The 18,893-nt window shown below is 44.6% G+C and overlaps 1 protein-coding gene across 1 annotated transcript in view; it reads right to left on the bottom strand.

The window, feature by feature from the left end:
* Positions 1 to 2,639: 2,639 nt before the first annotated feature.
* The window catches only part of arhgap22b (Rho GTPase activating protein 22b), a gene marked incomplete at both ends in the record, with an annotated part of 101,780 nt that continues 85,526 nt past the window's right edge, over positions 2,640 to 18,893 (bottom strand). The window contains 10 exons of the mRNA XM_080747535.1: positions 2,640 to 2,862; positions 5,265 to 5,502; positions 7,774 to 8,073; positions 9,290 to 9,349; positions 10,479 to 10,730; positions 12,315 to 12,521; positions 13,443 to 13,564; positions 14,166 to 14,239; positions 16,285 to 16,417; positions 17,787 to 17,994. Of these exons, the coding sequence (XP_080603661.1) occupies positions 2,640 to 2,862; positions 5,265 to 5,502; positions 7,774 to 8,073; positions 9,290 to 9,349; positions 10,479 to 10,730; positions 12,315 to 12,521; positions 13,443 to 13,564; positions 14,166 to 14,239; positions 16,285 to 16,417; positions 17,787 to 17,994 (1,817 nt within the window). The remainder of the gene's footprint in view (positions 2,863 to 5,264; positions 5,503 to 7,773; positions 8,074 to 9,289; positions 9,350 to 10,478; positions 10,731 to 12,314; positions 12,522 to 13,442; positions 13,565 to 14,165; positions 14,240 to 16,284; positions 16,418 to 17,786; positions 17,995 to 18,893) is intronic.

Raw genomic sequence — 18,893 nt, forward strand, 5'->3', positions numbered from 1 at the left:
AGCCCCCTTTGATATCTATGTGTGCACGTCCCTGCCTATTACAGTGGGGGGTCCTATACTCTACTTGCATTATCCTCACGGCCCTGACACGCACTAGGGATTGTAGGAGTTGAGGCATTGCATTTAGTTCCGGTTTCGGTTCCAGAGACAACGCCTCAAAACGCAAGGCGTTGTGAGCTTGTGGATCAGCTATTTTCATATTTTTGGCCTCTTTCCTAAAGTTTTTTGACAATTATAAAAAAAACAAAAAACCTGGGGACCCCCCTGGGGGTCCAGACCCACAGGTTGAGAACCACTGCAGTAGAGCAGATAAGCGGCAACGTTACAATGTTCCTGTCAGACAACAGGGTTCCCTGAAGGCACACAGTCACACCAGGAAGTTCCATTGTTTCCTTGAGGGGCAGTGGTCAGCTTTGTGCGCCAAAACCAACATGGCTTCCACTCCGGCCGGGCTGTCCCGGCCTTCGGCTGTGAGTGAATGAACAGCGTCGGTCTGGCTTTGGTATTTTATTTACAAGCGGTTGTACTGTAAATTACCTGCAAGTACTGTACCTTATGAGCATGAGCTGTTAAAGTAGTGGCTGACTGATGATCCTGTGTCATGGAGTTATAGGCACAAATCAATACAAAATGTCAATTAAAATGTCAAATTAATTATATATATATATATATATATATATATATATATATATATATTTCCAAAAGAAAACAAATCTGAATTTGTTTGTAATTCTAACGATTAAAAAAAGAAAATGATGCATTGCTTCTTGTTATAAGTTTCTAGATTGGGTATTTTCGGCTATTTATCATACACTCAGTGGCGAACCTTCCATAGCATGTGGTCAGACATCACCAGTGGTGCTTCTAGGCGTTCATACAGAATCATGTCCCTGTGAGGTTAGCTTTACACGAATGGTAAAATTACAGTGGTTCAACGTAAACCAGAGACTTTGAGGCTTTACTATCGTTATTACAGAATAAATATCATGGAAACTTCCGGCGTCTAGGCACACTACAGGAGGCCTGAGAACAGAGAGGAATACCACAGCTCCATACAACTCATATGGTGGTCTCTTTTTTTACTACAGTGAAACCCACCACAGAACCTCAGTTCTCTAAAAGTTTCAGGTTATGGAGGAAGGTTCTGGGTTGAGCCTTCATAGACGGAAAAGAGCCGTTCACTTTTCAACCGTGACGGCCTCGCTCACTCCAGTGTTCACAGTGTCTTCCTGAAGGCCGTCCACTCTGACTCCTATTTAGAGGTTTGAAGGCGGCAGTGCTTTGCAGAGAGGGTCAGGACTTTGTTTATCTTCTTGTAATTTCACGCAGACACCGTGGCTCCACAGTGACTCGGACTCCTCCTTCATTTCCATTCTGTTCCGAGCAGGCATCAAGCACACTGCTCTTCAAGGAGTTTTTTTTTAAAATCAACCCCGCGTCCAGAGTGCTCTATAGACCATATTCACCTTGTGGCCATCTTGGATCACATGACCACATGAGGGGTGGCAATGCAGCCAATCAGAAGCTACTGCATTGTCTTGCCTTACCCAACAGCTTCTGATTGGCTGCGTTGCCACCCCATGTGGTCATGTGATCTAAGATGGCCGCGGTGTGAATATGGTCTATTCTGACGAGTCCCGGGTCAGTCAGATTCCCCCTCCACACACTTAAGGGGGAGATCACAACCGAGACATGTTGCTACAGGCGCAGACTCTTAAAAAACAGTGCCTGTGGAGCGGCCTGCGTGCGAAACCGGATGATCAGATAATTAATCGCGCGGGGGGGGGGGGGGGGTGTATTGAGTCTTATAGTTGAGTCTTATCTAATATTACACTTTCGTCTGCGTTTGCCATTGTCCCACGATTCCTTTCACGTCTATCGGCATCAAAACAGGAAGGAGAACTGCGGCTTGCGTTGAAAAGTTGAGAGAATATTTAAAATTTTAATGCACGTCTAAAAGCGCTAGAAAAACATGGTTGTGTGTAGCAGGAGCACATCTCTGCGCGATCCTCCCCCTAAGTTCTCACTAGTTTCAGCTTCTCGATTTCAGTTCTTATGAACTTGCCCTGAATTTCTTTTTTTACAACAAACACTGTTTTTTTTTTTTTTTAAGAAAAAAGGCCAGATCGGCTCCAGTTGGTTCAAGACATCAACCTCTCTGTACTGGTCCTCAGAGACAGAGCGCTGTCATGAAGGTTCATATGAGGGACGTGCTGGCCATTGGGAAAAGCGGGACAACTCCCGAACGGCCGGTTCATTCCTGGCCGGTCCAGGCCGGCCATTAGGAAAAAAATAAAATAAAATGTCGGCCTTCGTTCCATTTTGTGGGCTGGGCGGCCAACAAAGTAAATCGTCACTGTCGGGCAGAAACCTCGTATCTCCAAGTTTCAAATGTGTCAATTTTTTCGCAAAGCAAACAGCAGATCTACAAGCACACAACGCCTTGCGGTGCGAGGCGTTGAAATATAACTCATGTAATTGGCCCACTGGCTTGTCACTTTGTCATGATCTGAAATGGCAAATCTTTGAGTAGCAGCAGCGCTATAGCGCACAATGAGGGACTCTCCAACTCTTTTTCCCGGGCTGTATCAGGGGCCCAGCACGTCCCTGCCTCAGAGACAGACTGCTGTCATGAAGGTTCATATGTCACTAGTCCTCGCGCCCAGAGCCAAGTCTCCTAACGTAGCAAAGAAGTCCTCCATCTCCTTCTCCAGCAGACGGTTGCGGTTCTCGGCGTCCTCTCTGGCGCGCTCCGAGTTGCGCAGCTTGATCTCCAGCATGCGCTGTTTCTTCCTCTCCTGCTCCATCTCCTGCTCCAGCCGCTCCATCTGAGCACACAGCGCTGCACTGGACTCCTCTAGCCTGCGGAGGGCAGCAGAGCACGGGAAGGAATGAGCAATGACAGAGCAAGTTAAACCTTAATAGCTGGGGAGCCACAGGCCCAAAAGCTCAAAGAATAGGGTTTTACCTGTGACGTCATGACATACTTTTTATTTTTGTTTTTTCTATTCATTTGGTCATTAAGGTACACAGAATGAGAGGCCTGCTCTGCCGGAAACTCTGCGAAAAAAAGTTATGGCCATTTGTATATTCACTCCATCGACTTCAATATACAGGAAAGCAAAAAAAAATATGCTTTAAGTAGCATGTGAAACTAGGGGTCAAACTAGGGGTTCTTGATGATTCTGAATCAATTGTAAGCATTTGTTCTGCATGAAAAACATTCCTTGGGCTAGAAAACGGACCAAAATAACGGTGAAAAGTGATGACTCATCACTATTCACAGGTTTGAGAGGCTGAAATCTACCCCAAGGAATGTTTTTCATGCAAAACAAATGCTTGCAATGGATTCAGAATCATGAAGAACCCTTAGTTTGACCCCTCACGTGCTACTTTTTTTGGTGTGTTTTTTTTCCAGTATAGTGAAGTCAATGGGAAACTTTTTTTTCGCAGTGTTTCCGGCAGAGCAGGCCTCTCATTCTGTGTACCTTATTGACCAAATTAATAGGAAAAACTAAAATTTGGAGTATGTCATGACATCACAGGTCTTCTCTCATCTTGGCACAGTGGCTCCCCGGCTATAAACACGCTTCATCCATTTTAGTAAATATTTAGTAAATAGTCAATTATTATTCCATTTTCCATTTTCTTTAACACTGATGATGGCTGTTGGGCCAAAACGTCTGTTATCTTTGTCACCTTGAGGCAAATGGTACAATAACATTTTCAAAAAAACATTCCCCAAAAAGCTAAGATTTACATGAATAAACTAAATGCAATGATTTAATTTCATGAATAAAGAAAATAAAAATCTAAGACATTTGAAAACAAATGTTTAAAGATGCAGTGCCATGATTTATTTCCCCCCTAAAACATGATGAACAGGTATTATGATTATACTAGGAGGAGGACTTTTCCCAAAAGAGTGTCTTTAAAAAAATATATAGTTTATAAAGCTTGGCTAGATAGCAAGTCATAAGAATGAGTTGTCAATGCTCCTGGTGTATTTGAACTGGGGACTCCCACCTGACAAGCACTTGGAATTGTAGGTATTACATTTAAAGTGACTCGGTTCCGCAGATAAATATTGTGAAAATAGCAGATCTACATGCTCACAACGCCTCGTCGAATATTAGACTATTTGAATACTTTGAGGTCGAATAATTAGAATACTAAAAATCACTATTCGTGAATGCCCTACTTTACAATATTCCATTCATTCATACATTGGTAAGTGAAGCGGTGAACATTCCACGCCAACGTCCTCACTTCCCACATTCACACACCAATGGTGGCAAGCTTGCACGGACCAACTCATTGGACTGGACCAACTCATTGGACTGGACCAACTCATTGGACTGGAGGACCAACTCATTGGACTGGAGGCAATGTGGGGTTCAGTGTTTTGCTCAAGGACACTTCCACATGTGGACAGAAGGAGCCGGGATTTGAACCGCCGGCACCGACCCATGGATGATTGGCCAACCTGCTCTACCTCCTCCTGAGCCACAGCTGCCCACGCGTTGTGAACTTGTAGAATTGCTGTTTCACTAGTTTGGGTACCGGGCAAACATCGAATCTCTCTTTTGGGTCTCGACCAAAAGAGTTTGGGAACCACTGTTGCAGACTTTACTAAAAACTGTCCACCAACTCTAGACCCAGGCACATCGTAGACCTTGTAGACTAGCCCATTTTCGACTGCAGCTTTAGCACCACACCACACCACACCACACCACACCGCACCGCACCACACCACACCACACCGCACCGCACCACACCGCACCACATAAAAATATCTACATTTTCCATTACACAAAAGCATCCCTATCGCTAAGAAACAAATTGACCCTTTTAACTGTGATTATAATATAAATATACATTTGTATTACAACTATCCTAAATTATAATACACCATAATGGATTATAATTGTGATTATAATACACTATAAAGTATTAATATATTATTATGATAATTATAATACACTATAGTGGTTATAACACAATATAATCTATTATCATGTGTTACAACTATATCCTGGTGGTCTAAATGAAAAGTCAGTGAGTGATCAGTCATTATTAAGTGTTTGGCCCTGTTTGACCTACTCTAGATTGGATACTTTTTAGTACCACGTTTAGTACCCCTTTCACACCACTCTACCCAGGTCCTTGTAGTGGAACACCTGGCACAAGTTTGGTGTGGTGTGGTGTGGAGTGGTGTGGTGTTGGGCCAGTGGAAAAGGGGCTATAGTGAGTGCAAGACTCACTTTTTCATCCTGGCCTCGTAGACGCCCTTCTGGCTCCTCAGCTCGTCTCTCAGTGTGTCCACCAGACCGCCCAGAGGCGCGGCGGACCCCCCGTGGTGCTCCCCCCCATCTCCGTCCTCCGTCATCACGATGGTGGGGACCCCCGTCATGGCCGCCGTGCTCCCGTTCTCGCTGCCCAGCTCCATGGCCTCGGAGCCGCCGCTGTCGTCCTGCTCCCACGCCGTCCCTCCTCCTCCGTCTAGGGCGGGGTCACCATGACAAGATTTAAGTTGACCATTAATCCATTTAGGCCTAAAATTTGTGGATGCTTTAACTATAAAAAAATAGCAGATATACAAGCTCACAGCGAGGTTGTAGATCTGCTATTTTTGAAAAATCGTAATGTGTATATATATATCAAACATATAATTTTCCAAATGTCTGTCTGTCTGTCTGTCTGTCTGTCTGTCTGTCTGAGTGTCTGTCTGTCTGAGTGAGTGTCTGTTGTCTGGCCCTGTTACAGATTTTGTCCAAAAATCATGCAGATCGGTACACAGTATCTCTGTAGCCATTAAACGAAACGGGTATTTCTTACATTGATGCTCCTACATATTATCATGCAAGCACCAGTTAAAGTTACTTTCCATCCCTCATATACTGTGTGCACAGTGCACATCCCATAACCCACACACTGCACATCATTTCAGGGCTCATATCTTTGAACGGGTAAGGACTAGTTATATATATATGTCACGGTGTGTTAGAGAAACAGTACGGTCGAGAAACGGAGCACTCGCCATGCAGCACGGGGCGGAACAAGCGGTCGCCACAACAACGTCCTCCAGGCGGAGCCGCTCGATTGTCCACGACATTGCAAGCGGCGCGAAGGCCAGCGGACCGGCGAAGGCCAGCGGACCGGCGCGGCCGGCGGAGCGCCGCGCGAGTTACGAAGCCGTGGTGAATGCAATCGTTATATTTTTTAAGCCCACGATAAACGCCCTGTCCAAGTGACTACAATGGAGCTAATGGCTAAGCTAGGCTAGGCTAGGCTAGGCTAGGCTAGGCTAGGCTAGGCTAGTAAATAAAGAAAGAGAGTCGCAAACGAGTGACGTCAGCGCCTTCACTAGTGAATGGCAGAGCAGTGGCTGTCGTCGCCATCTGGTGGTGATTAGTGTGTGGTGAACGACAAAACAAGCGCTCTTACAATGAACGTCCTGAGTTACCCAAACATACTGTAACATATATACTGTATATATATATATATTTTTTTTTTTCTTTATTTATTTTTTTTTTTTAATTTTTTTGGCAAGGCTTTGAATATATCTTTTTGAAAGCGAACATTTTGTAACTAAAATATTTGCTTCTGGGGGGTCCCTGATACAATATTTTGAGATGGGGGGGGGGTCCCTGGAACAACATATTTTGAGATGGGGGTCCGTGGCCAAATACATGTAGTTTTGGGGGTCCTTGACATGAAATATTTTGGGGAACCACTGACAGAAACATAGTTTAAAAAAAAAAAAAAAAAAAAAACTTAGAAGGATTTAGAAGACACTTATTGAATCGGGTCAAAATATTAAAAGATTTGGACAAATTTTCAAGATTTTTCAAAAATAGCAGATCTAAGCTTGCAGCGCGGCACTCGGTGCCGCGCTGTGAGCTTGTATATCTGCTATTTTTTTTTTATATTTAAAGCATAACATATTGCGTAATAATGTGTTCAGGCCTAATTAATCACCACACAAATAAGTGCGATTATCGATTTAATTGTGTTTTTGGATTTGAATATTTGAACATATGAATAGGCTATATATAGCCTACCATTTATTGCGACTGAAGGTCGCAGTTTACGATGAGAAACATCACAGCTTGTCCGTGTCCGTGTAGACGTGTACACATTTTTACGGTCTATGGGTTTGTCTCTCTGATGTCACTGTGATGTCAGGGGAACCACTCTACCAGAATGGGTTTGCTGCTCTGACATTACGCTTTGGCTTCACTGTGATGTCACACTAACAGAATCCCTTTTATGCCCATATATGGAGTTCCCTGATGTCATCAATATTAATGATGCACTGTTAGAGAGATCCCTGTGATGCCAGGGAGGAACAAATCCCTTTTATGCCCAAATATGGAGATCCATGTGATGCCAGGGGAACAAATCCCTTTTATGCCCATATATGGAGATCCATGATGTCCACATCACTGTGGTGCGTCGCCCTAAGGTGTTTGCCCTGAGGTGTTTGCCCTTTAGGCTTCAAATATTGCAAAGGCATATAATGACTAATAACTTAATTACTGGTAAACATTTGTTTTAATGTAAAAATAGCGGAAATGGTGACGTCACAAAGTCACAAAGTGACGTGTTTTAGGCTTGCTACTTCTGTTTGATTTCTTTTTTTTAAGTATTTGAAGATGAATCAACATTTTTCGACACGTAAACGATTATGACGATAAAGAAACCACACTCATCTCAAATAACTGCCACCAGGCGTTTCATATATAGCAACTGTGACAGAGGCTCATATACCTCCGTCCCCCTTCTCTCCCCCTCCCGCGCCGTTGTGGTCTCCCGGGGCCGCTAGTGGGGGCTCGTCCGGCACCGAGGCCTCGCCGGAGGAAGTGGACCACGGTGTGCTGCCGCCGCCGGCCACGCTGAGCACGCTGGAGGCGGCCGAGGATGACGTCACGTTGTCGTAGGTGGACAGCCTCTGGGAGGAGGAGCCCGTGGAGTCGCGCGTTGAGGACGAGGACGAGGTGGAGCGCTCGCCCGAGGAGGTGCGGCGGTGGCCCCTCAGCGAGGACAGGCCGTTCATCAGCCAGTTGCCCCCTCCTCAGGAAAAACAGAACCACAAGTCCACGTTAGTGTCACATCACGGGCGTTAGGGCCGTCACGGTTACAAGACATTGAATGGTAAATGGTGCATTTTTATAGTGCCTTTATCCAAAGCGCTTTACAGAGATTGTGCATTACATTCAACTATTCACACACACACATTCATACACCGATAGCGGAGGATGCCATGCAAGGCACCAACGGGCTCATCGGGAGCAACTAGGGTTCAGATTCTTGCTCAAGAACTCTTCGACACTAACTCTGAGGGAGCCTTGGATCACACCTCTGGGAACCCTCCGTGTTCAAAGACAGTTTCTCTACCCCTGAGCCACTTCCGCCCCATCAAAGTTGACAGCATGACAATTGTCATACAAATAATTACGATCAACAATTTCATTTGTGTTGCTGTCGTTGAACATTGGAACATAATGAATATAAGAAATTACATTTCTGTTTGGCTTTAGGATTCGTAAACAAAAGTTGCACAGGTCAGATATGACAAATAACACGATACATATTTTATTACTTTATGCTCTTAAAAATATATATATAATGGAAATAGATGATCTACAAGCTCAAAACACTTTGACATTGTAGATCTGCTATTTCCACTGAGGATTATGATGATTATGCAAAAAGAATTCAGATTACCTCAAATAATTGTGATTAGGTATTTTGCTATAATTGTGATAGGCCTGTTGCATCATTAATACAATAGTTTGAGAGCTTCAAACCAGTGTGCAGAGGTTTTAACCTTCTGCTTAATTTTTGCCTTGATTAGGCTTAACCAATACCTGGATAATTATTGTATACTTTAGCTACAGTACTTAAGCAGATATACAAGCTCAGATCTGCTATTTTTGAAAAAACTTGAAAATGTGTGCAAATCTTTGAATATTTTCAAAGCAAACCTTTGTAACTCAAATCTTTGCTTCTGAGATGGAGGGGTCCATGGCCAAATACATGTAATTTTGGGGGTCCATGAAAATGTTTGAGAAACCACTGATTTAGAAGAAGACATTCCTAGAATAGGGTCAAAAATGTCCAAAGACTTGCACAAGACTTGATTTTTCAAAAATAGCAGATCTACAAGCTCACAGCGTGGCACTTGGTGCCACGCTGTGAGCTTATATATCTGCTATTTTTCAACAGTTAAAGCATAAAATAATCTTTAAAGTAATGCATAATGTACAGCAGCTGCAGTACATACCTCCCCCTCCACCAGCTGATGACACACTGGTGGTCTCCACCGTCGAACCACTGCTGCTCCCTAGTGGTCACAATCAGGAAATGTCAGTTGACCATTCATTGTCATACACATAACTGCCATTAATGTTTTAATGTGTACAGGTCACATATGGAAAATAACATGAATAAACAAAACAATTACAATGGCTGCCGTTACATGGACAATATGTATTCATTCAGAATGAACTCATTCCGAACAGATATTCATACCCAACTGAATCAAAGTATATTCCGGTTCAAACGGCATACCACCCCTCCAAACCCCAATGAAAATTCATTCGGAATGGAATGGAATATTCTATTGCATTCTGAGGTGTTTACATGAGCATTTGTATTCTGAAAGAGCAGTCATTCTGAATACAAGTGGAAGTGAAGATACATGCCCATGTAAACACAAACAATGACTCGTACCAACTATCAAAATAAATGATGTACTCTAGTCAGAAGATGCATTTTTTTCTTTTTTTCGATTTAGAACAAATCTATTGAGCTATTTTTCAACAAATGAATTCACACAGATGAATGGAAACAAGTCTAACTATTAAATAACCGTGATTATCTTAACCCATTAAAGCACATACATCTGATATTTCAGAACATTTTTGTCACCTTTAACACAATTCTTCCCTTCTGGGGGTCCCTGGCACAAAACATTTTCCGATAGGCGGGGTCTGAATTACACCCTGAATTCATCTGAATTATTATTTTTGTAATTATTGTTTGGTACATCCCAGAACATTGGCTTCGGCTGTAATAAAGTTTGATTGATTGATTGTGGCCAAATATATCAATATATCAATTTGAGGCTCCTTCACACGAAAACGTTTGCGAACCATTGCTTTAGAAGGCATTCGTAGAATCGGCCTTAATGGGTTTACATAACTGCGACCCCAGAGACCCATTTAGAACGGGTACACATTTTGTGTTTCATTATTTTATGCTTTAACTATTGAAAAATAGCAGATATACAAGCTCACAGCGCGGCACCGAGTGCCGCGCTGCGAGCTTGTAGATCAGCTATTTTTGAGAAATTGTGAAAATTAGAATTTTGACCCGATTCTATAAGTCTCTTTTGAATCCTTCTAATTCTAGGCCTAAATGGGTTAAATAACTGCGACCCCAGAGGTTAATAACGTGACAGGCGTACGCACCGCTGGCCTGCTTGCCCTGCGGCTGCGACCGAGGCACAGAGGAGCTCTTGAAGGAGTACTTCCAGGAGGGCGTGGCTTTGGGCTGCTTGCTGGGACTGACGGCCGTGTCCCCCTTGACCAGCTTTGGCCCTTGGCCCCCGCCGCCGGGGCAGGGCGTCTGGACGGGAGTGACGGGGCAGGGCGTCTGGACGGGAGTGACGGCCGCACACAGCTTGGCGTCCAGGGACGAGGCGCTGCTGTGCAGCTCAGGGTCTGGGTGGGAGGCAACGTTGTCACCAGGTTTGTGCAGAGAAAGTTAGAGAGGCAGGGGCTGAAATCTCTAAATGGGCTCTTTGATGAAAATATCGAAAATAGCAGACCTTCAAGCTCACGACGCGCTGCGACGCGTTGTGAGCTTGGAGGTCGGCAATTTTCGGAGCTTGATACCATACTGAACTAAGCAATCAAATCAATACTGGAGATGTGGCGTACATCATGCAACATTTCTACACAGAGAGGGCAATTCTTTCAACATAAGATGAGGCATTCAAGTTCAGGAGAGTTTGGACAAGTCAATTCTCTTGAATGCTGCCTTCAGATATGGCTTGGAAAGGAGGCATTTTTGCATTCCTTTCACCATAGTAAAAACTGCATTCATTTTACCCATGAGCTCATGAGCAAGCAGGTTTGTCACACCAAATTCTGGGCCCTGGGTACCAGGATTCACTGCGTTATTTTGTGCTTTAACTATTGAAAAATAGCAGATATACAAGCTCAGCACCAAGTGCTGCGCTGCGAGCTTGTAGATCCGCTATTTTTTTTAAATCTTGAAAATGTGCATGTGCAAGTCTTTGAAGGTTTTTTGAAAAACCTATGTTTCTATGTCAGTGGTGCAAGGTGAAGGACCCCCAAAATGATATGTATTTGGCCAAGGACCCCCCATCTCAAAATATTTAGTTCCAGAGACCCCCCAGAAGCAAAATTTGAGTTACAAATGTTCAAAAGATTTTTACGTATTTTCAAAAATAGCACATCCACAAGCTCGCAGTGCAGCACTCGGTGCCGCGCTGTGAGCTTGTAGATCTACACGTTTGAGCTTGTAATGGAGGTCCCTCCATCTTGGGCCCTAGTAACTCAGTCCCAATTTTTTTTCTTTTTTTTTTTTTTCTTTATCACGATAAACGATAGAAGAGTGTGGTTGCAAAAAAAATTGAAACTTGACCAAATGGTTGAACTCAATGGACTTACTCTATAATGGTGACGGCACAGAGAATGCTGCTTCCTGATTGGCTGAGTTGACTGTAATAGTTTTAGCTGCTTCCGGATTGGCTATGTTTACGCAATGTTTGTGTTTCGGTCTAGAACAACAGTGCTACAACACTAATTATCGTTTCTCAACCTGTGGGACGGGGCCCCCAGGGGGGTCCCCAAATTATTTTGGGGGGTTCCCAGATGATTAACTTAATGTGCAACATTGTTTTCTCACTCAACATTAAACAAATCAACACAAAGTTAAAGTGTATAGAGGGTATCTGCACATTTCTAAAGTGTCAATTTAAGGACTTTTTCATTCTTCTAAAATGACAAATTAAACATTGGCCAAATTGTCAAATATTAGAGGCGGAAATTGTGAAAATACAAAATGAAATGCCTCAACTCTTAGTGCTCGTCAGGGTCCAATGAAATGCCTCAACTCTTAGTGCTCGTCAGGGTCCAATGAAATGCCTCAACTCTTAGTGCTCGTCAGGGTCCCCAGTTAAAATATGATGAGTATTTTTGGGGGTCGCGGCCTGAAAAGGCTGAGGACCAATGGTCTATGGTGCTTCCTCGTCTTCTGTGGTCCATAAGAGTAATAACCTTGGTGGGAGGCGATGGGGCAGGACTGGAGGTCCTCCTCAGAGATCCAGGCCCCCAGGCTGCGGTGCTGGAGCTGATGCCCAGGGAGAGGGGGCTCTGTGTGGGGAGGCTGGCTGGGGGGCAGAGCCTCCTCCTGGTCCCTGCCGGGGTACAAGCGGAGGTGCTCCCTGATCAGGATGGTCATCAAATGCTGGACCAGGGAGGTGCCTGCGGGTCAGAGAGGAGTGTCCAGTCATATTGGAACTCTGCTGCCACATGCAACATCACGCGCGCATTAAACGTTTACGTTAACGTGCACAGAACATAGAGTTATAATAAGTATAGAGAGGGCACCAGATATCCCCACCCGTCAACTTGCATTGAATTGCTCACCCAGCGCATGATGCGATTTCACCCCTTCTTCCGGGTTGTACAATGGGACGTAGTGGGGCCTAAGTGACGCGTTTTGCGTCATAGTTTGTGTTCATGGACAGCATAGCTCAGGGGTAGAGAAACCGTTATTAGAGCACGAAGGGTTCCTGAAGGGTTCGAATCCGGGCTCCCCCTGAGTTAATGTCGAAGAGTCCTTGAGCAAGACTCTGCACCCCTAATTGCTCCCGGTGAGTAGGTTGGAGAGTGGTTTCCTCCGCCACCGGTGTATGAATGTGTGCGTGAATGGGTGAATGTAATGCACAATCTATGTAAAGCGCCTTGGATAAAAGCGCTATATAAATGCACCATTTACCATGGACGTGCTGGGGCTCCAAGTCATGAAACAGCACTTCCGCTATGAACGCGCAGTCAATTCAAAAGAGCCTAGATGCGTGTTCATGTTTCTGGCCCTGACGCTTCAGGCCTCCACTATGTTTCTTCGTCACAGAACCCACTCATGCTAGAGTTCTCAGCGGCCCTAACTGGGCCGGTCCGGCTAATTAGCATACATTTTAGGCCCTATCCGGCCCGAAAAAGTCGGGTAGGGTAGGGTCGGATTGGGTTTGTGAAGAATTTTAGAACTCTATTACAGAGTAGAAGTAATAATAAATTAATTACAAAATCTAATTTATTTTTAATTGAGTCCGAGGCCCGGCAAACATCTCAGGCCCTCGCCGGCCCGAAAACGTCGAGGAAATAATAAGCGTGTCTGTTTACCCTCCATGATGGCTACAGGGTCCTCCATCTTGGGTCTGAGGATGTTTGGTCCGAACACAGTGGCCAGGTTCTGGACGCTCATTTTGTTCTCGTTGCAGTGAGACTGGACCTCGTCCAGGAACCTGCCACAAACAAACATTTCATTCTAGTTACAGTTGCTATGGAGATGATGTTCAGGGGCGTCACAAGGGGGGGGGGGGGGGGGGGGGGGAGTGGGACTGAGTTACTAGGGCCCAAGGTGGAGGGGCCTTAATTATTTTATACTTTAGCTATTGAAAAATAGCAAATATACAAGCTCACAGCGTGGCACTCGCTGCGAGCTTGAAAAGTCCCAGGTCCCTGGAACTGAATAATTTGAGATGGGGGTCCGTGGCCAAATACATATGATTTTGGGGGTCCTTCACATGAGAAGGTTTGAGCACCACTGACATAGAGACATAGGCTTTTCAAAAAACCTTAGAAGGATTTGAAATATTCAAAGACTTGCACAACTTTTCACAATGTTTCAAAAATAGCAGATCTACAAGCTTGCAGCGCGGCACCAAGTGCTGCGCTGTGAGCTTGTATATCTGCTATTTTTCAACAGTTAAAGCACAAAATAATTGAAGTGAATCCTTGTACTCAGGGCCCAGAATTTGGTGCGACACCCGTGGAAATGTTTCCATCCAATAGAAAGCAGAGTATTCAGTCTCAGGGTGATTGATATGGCGATTAAGGACTTACTTGCATATGTACTTTAGCAGATTGAAGTTGGGGAGAGGTAGAGTGCTCACTTGGTTCCCCAGTTCCTGGATCCCCTGAGAGATACAAATCACACTTAATACACCTCAGGAGGATTCATTCTAGTCTGAGTCTGAACTAAAGCCCAACCACAACTCTAATCATGTGCTACATAAATAAAATGGATTTGAATAAAGGCCCTTTTCCACTGCAAGGAGGAACTAGAACTTTCCAGAATCTGAACCACATTTTTTGGTTCTGCTTTTGTTTCCATTGCGTACGGCCCGGTTCCAGACAAGGTTCCTGGAACCTTTTTTAGGTCCTGCTCCTGAGGTAGAACTAAACTTTAGTTAGACCACAAGCAGCGCTTGGGGTTTTTTTGTTTTGGGACCTTCCCGGTTAGTTCTGGTTATATGGAAACATAAGCAGAACTTGGTCCCGGAACTTTACAGGTTCTTGAAAGTTCTTGGTTCTGGAAAGTTCTGGTTCTAGTTCTCGGTCGGCCCTACAGTGGAAATGGGGCTTTAAGTTAGCATGGCCTTACCATAACATTAACATAAAATGTACCTATTCTTTACAGTAACTCCTCACTCTAACCTTAAACATAACACTAAAGGCTTACTCATAGTCCAAGGTAGGGTGATAAGATAAGCTATCACCGCGGTGTCGTTTTCTAAAGCCAGAAAACTACAACATTCCGTCATTAGCCGCGGTGAAGCGGCTTTACCACAAACCTAGACACATCTTCCCCGCGTTTACTATTTGACAATCACCGCTTCACCTCCGTTCACTAATTGGTCTAGAAGCTGGGTGGCCGGTCCCCTTGTTTTCCACTGGCAGTTTATGAAAACAGCGGGCCTGGGGACTGGGAGAAGACAGAGCCACGGAAGACCGACGGAACGGAAGAAAAAGCAGGCGAAATACAATAATACACAAAGTCAGAGGGGGCGGGGCCGGGGTTGCGCACATGAACCAGAGGAAGTGGTGTAAAGTAACTAAGTACATTACTTGAGTACTGTAGTCTGTATCAAGACCAATTTTGTACTTTATTAGAGTTTCCAATTTCCAGTACTTTTACTTAAACTCCATCCATCCATATATATATATATATGCCTACTCGGGTCCAAATATTGTACTTTTACTCCACTACATTTATTTGAAAACATTAGTTAGTTACTTTGTAGATTTGGATTCTTATTACAAAACATACATTAACCACTTCCACCCTACAGAATATACATTTCGGCCATTTGAAAATAGCAGATCTACAAGCTCACAAGCTTTTACTCAAGTACATGTTTTATTCCAGACTATTACTTGTAACAGAGTATTCTGCATTGCAGTATTGATACTTTTACTTATGTAAAAAGTGTGAGTACTTTTGACCGGAGGGAGGCGGGGTCACGGTGATAGGACTTCACCGTGACTATGATCAGGGGTGAGATGCCGTGGGCTCGGTTGGGCTCAGCGAGCCCACACTTATCAAGCTGTACGCACGCGCGCCCGACATGCACGCACGCACATGCGAGTGCACGCACGTCGTCAAGTTGTGTGACGGCTCGGCGGCTCGGTCAACACTTCAATCCCCTACCCGTCTGCTTTGCATAACAATACTCTGGTAGGCAGGCTCATTTACACTTGTATATGCGGCCAGCATATAGCCTTACGCTCGCCTAGCATTCTTTGCTGACTTTTAGCTCCTTTCGGAACCTCTCCCTCCGCTATGCAGCTCATCACTCTTCATATCATGAGTTTAAATCACTCATTTTGTCAGAGCTGCATAGCGGAGGGACTCGGGAGAAGTTCCGAAAGGAGCTAGCAGACTTTACTGTGTGTGGGTGAGTGAGTCTATAAAGTCTATGTAAAGTTATTTTATATAAAACCTAAAGGAAAATACATTAATTGAAACTAAAAATGTTGTGTTATAGAGTAAAATCCATATCACACCACTGACTATGATGGCCTCCACTTGCTATCACCTAAAAAGGTGCCTGGACTAATAGTGGACTATGATTGAGCCTTAATCCCCCCCCCCCCCCCCCCCCCACACACACACACACACACACACACACACACACACACACACACACACACACACTCCCCCACCCTCCCAAACACATACCTCCTCTTCGTCTTTGGACAGCAGCTGTGCACAGGTGAGGAAGTCATCATATTTGGAGAAGGGAATGACTGGTTCAGGCAGTTCTCTCAAGTACAGCTTCAGCAACGATGCCACCGTGTGGACATCTGTGTTACTACAGGAGAGCACAGGAGAGCACAGTTGATATAGTAGCTTGAACACACACACACACACACACATATATATATATATATAGGCCTATACGATTACAATTTTTAATCTAATTAATGACAGGCTCTGTGATTAATTAATCACAATTAATCGCATTTTAATCGCACGTCGATATTTGAACTGAGAAGCATTTTTTCTCAAGTAAAACACATTTTGTTGTACGAGTGAATCAACGAGTGAGTTTTTTAAATTTAAATTTCACATCCACTGGGCCAAGCAAAGCGCTCTGATCGGCTACTTCTCCCTTTGCGTTTGTTGTCTCTTCTTGGTTGGTGCATCGCTATGATCGATATCTCCGAAACTGAAGGTTCTGTGGTGCAAAAACTAAGTGCGATTAAAATGCGTACATTTTTTTAATCGCGTTAATTTTCTGTAATTACTTAATCGCAATGAACCCTTTCCAAGCCACGGGGAGCCACTTAATATTAAAACCGTAATATACCGGACATCTGAGCAAGGATGTCTCAGCTGCGCCGTCTTTTACCGTACTATGTCATTAAAAACAAAATAAATGATTTTTATCCGAAAATCGGCGATCGTCTAACCTTCCCTAGTCACCGCTCGTCCATCGATAGCGCATGGCTCCTCTGACATGAAGCAGAAGTGACGTCAGGTCCTTTCCCTGTAATAGCTTCCCTGCTCCCGTCCGTTTTCTGTTTAGACATTAGTGCTAGCACAGCTGGAGTGCTGGGGGCTAAGCTAGCGAAAATGATCATATCTACTCTAGAGTCACACTTGGATTATTTGAGACGACATTTACGTGAACGGATCGCGCACGCGAAACGCACGGGGAGAGGATGCCTCGGCCGAAACCGCCACTCTAAGCCAATGCATGTTAAAGTGAGACTGAGTTACTAGGGCCCACTGTGAAGGGGCCCTAATTATTTTATACTTTAGCTATTGAACAATAGCAGATATACAAGCTCAAAGCGCAGTGAGCTTGTAGATCTGCTATTTTTGAAAAGTCGTGAAAATGTGTGCAAATCTTTCAATATATGTATTTTTTAAGCGGACATGTGTAACTCAAATTTTGCTTCTGGGGGGGTCCCTGGAACTAAATGTTTTGATATGGGGGTCCGTGGCCAAATACATATCAATTTGGGCGTCCTTCACATGAAAAAGTTCACAAACGGACAGAGAAACATAGGTTTTTCAAAAAACCTTTGACTTTTTCAAGAGTTAAAGCACAAAACAATGAGCTCCAGGTCTAAATGTGTTAAACCCCCTCCCCCTATGAAGAACATTCATGGGGGGCCCCGCAGTGAATCCTTGTACCCAGGGCCCAGAATATGGTGCGACACCCCTGGTCCTACCTGTCGAACAGTGGCTTGTCCCCGCAGTCGAAGCTCTCCTGGAGGTCCTTGACCAGGTTGGCCTGTCCAGGCATCCTGAACAGGCCCTCCTCGTCCAGGCCTCGCTCCCTGATGAAGTCCACACACTGCTCCACCAGCAGAGGAGCCAGCCGGGGGCCAAACTTCTTCTCATACTGCACCGTGTCCTCCAGACGCTGGCCGAAGATACCTGGACAGGGACGTGCCGAGAATGTTAGAGGCTGACATTTCTTTCTTTTCAAATCATACGTCCAAATGGAGACGCTTTACGCGCAGAGAGAGAGGGAGCCAGGGAGGGCAAGACGAGGGGCAGAGAGAGAGAGAGAGAGAGAGAGAGAGAGAGAGAGAGACGTTGACGTTCTCCTCTTCGTAGATATTCATATCTTTGCTGTCCGGTTTATTGCAAGATTTTGCGAGTCCCGCCGGCCGCCGACAGCAGATAAATAGGCTAACGCCTGCCCTGCAATTTTGCGGGGGTCCTGCGGTCACATTGTGAGTTGAACTTTAAGAATTAATAAACACAGGGAGATGGAGGAGGCATTATTATGCAGCTTGGATACATACATGTCCCGTGGACAGACGTGGACTAAGTGATTCCTTGTTTCGAATGACAAGGTGCAGTGTGAGCACAAACGTATCAATTAAATATGCAAGAATGCGGCAACTTCACTCCTCCCATTCGCATGACTAAACCGAATTATATTATGAGAATATGGCCTTAGTCAAACAGTAGGCTACTTGGGTAACATTGCGTAACCAGACTTTCCACCGCGGAGGAAAGTGTGGTTTTCAAAATCCCCTCCTGCCCAGTCCTAGGTGGGAGGGGCCCTGGACTGGTGGGAGGGGTCTTGACTGGTAATTCCTGCACACATGAGTTCAATTCAGGCTTTTGCAAATCCCGCCCCATTCTGCCCTGTTACTATGGTGGGACATTAACCCTGGGCAGATTGTTTTTATAGTGGCAGTGAATGGGATTTTTTTTTTTTCATAGCCTCATTATTGCAATTTAAAGTACCAAAGGAAAAACATCTAGGTGATATTAATAAAAAGGGAAGACAAAGGTACAGTAGTTACATTGCAAAACAGGGG

Source organism: Nannobrachium achirus (genome assembly GCF_963921795.1).
Source record: "Nannobrachium achirus genome assembly, chromosome: 18".
Classification (NCBI taxonomy): domain Eukaryota; kingdom Metazoa; phylum Chordata; class Actinopteri; order Myctophiformes; family Myctophidae; genus Nannobrachium; species Nannobrachium achirus.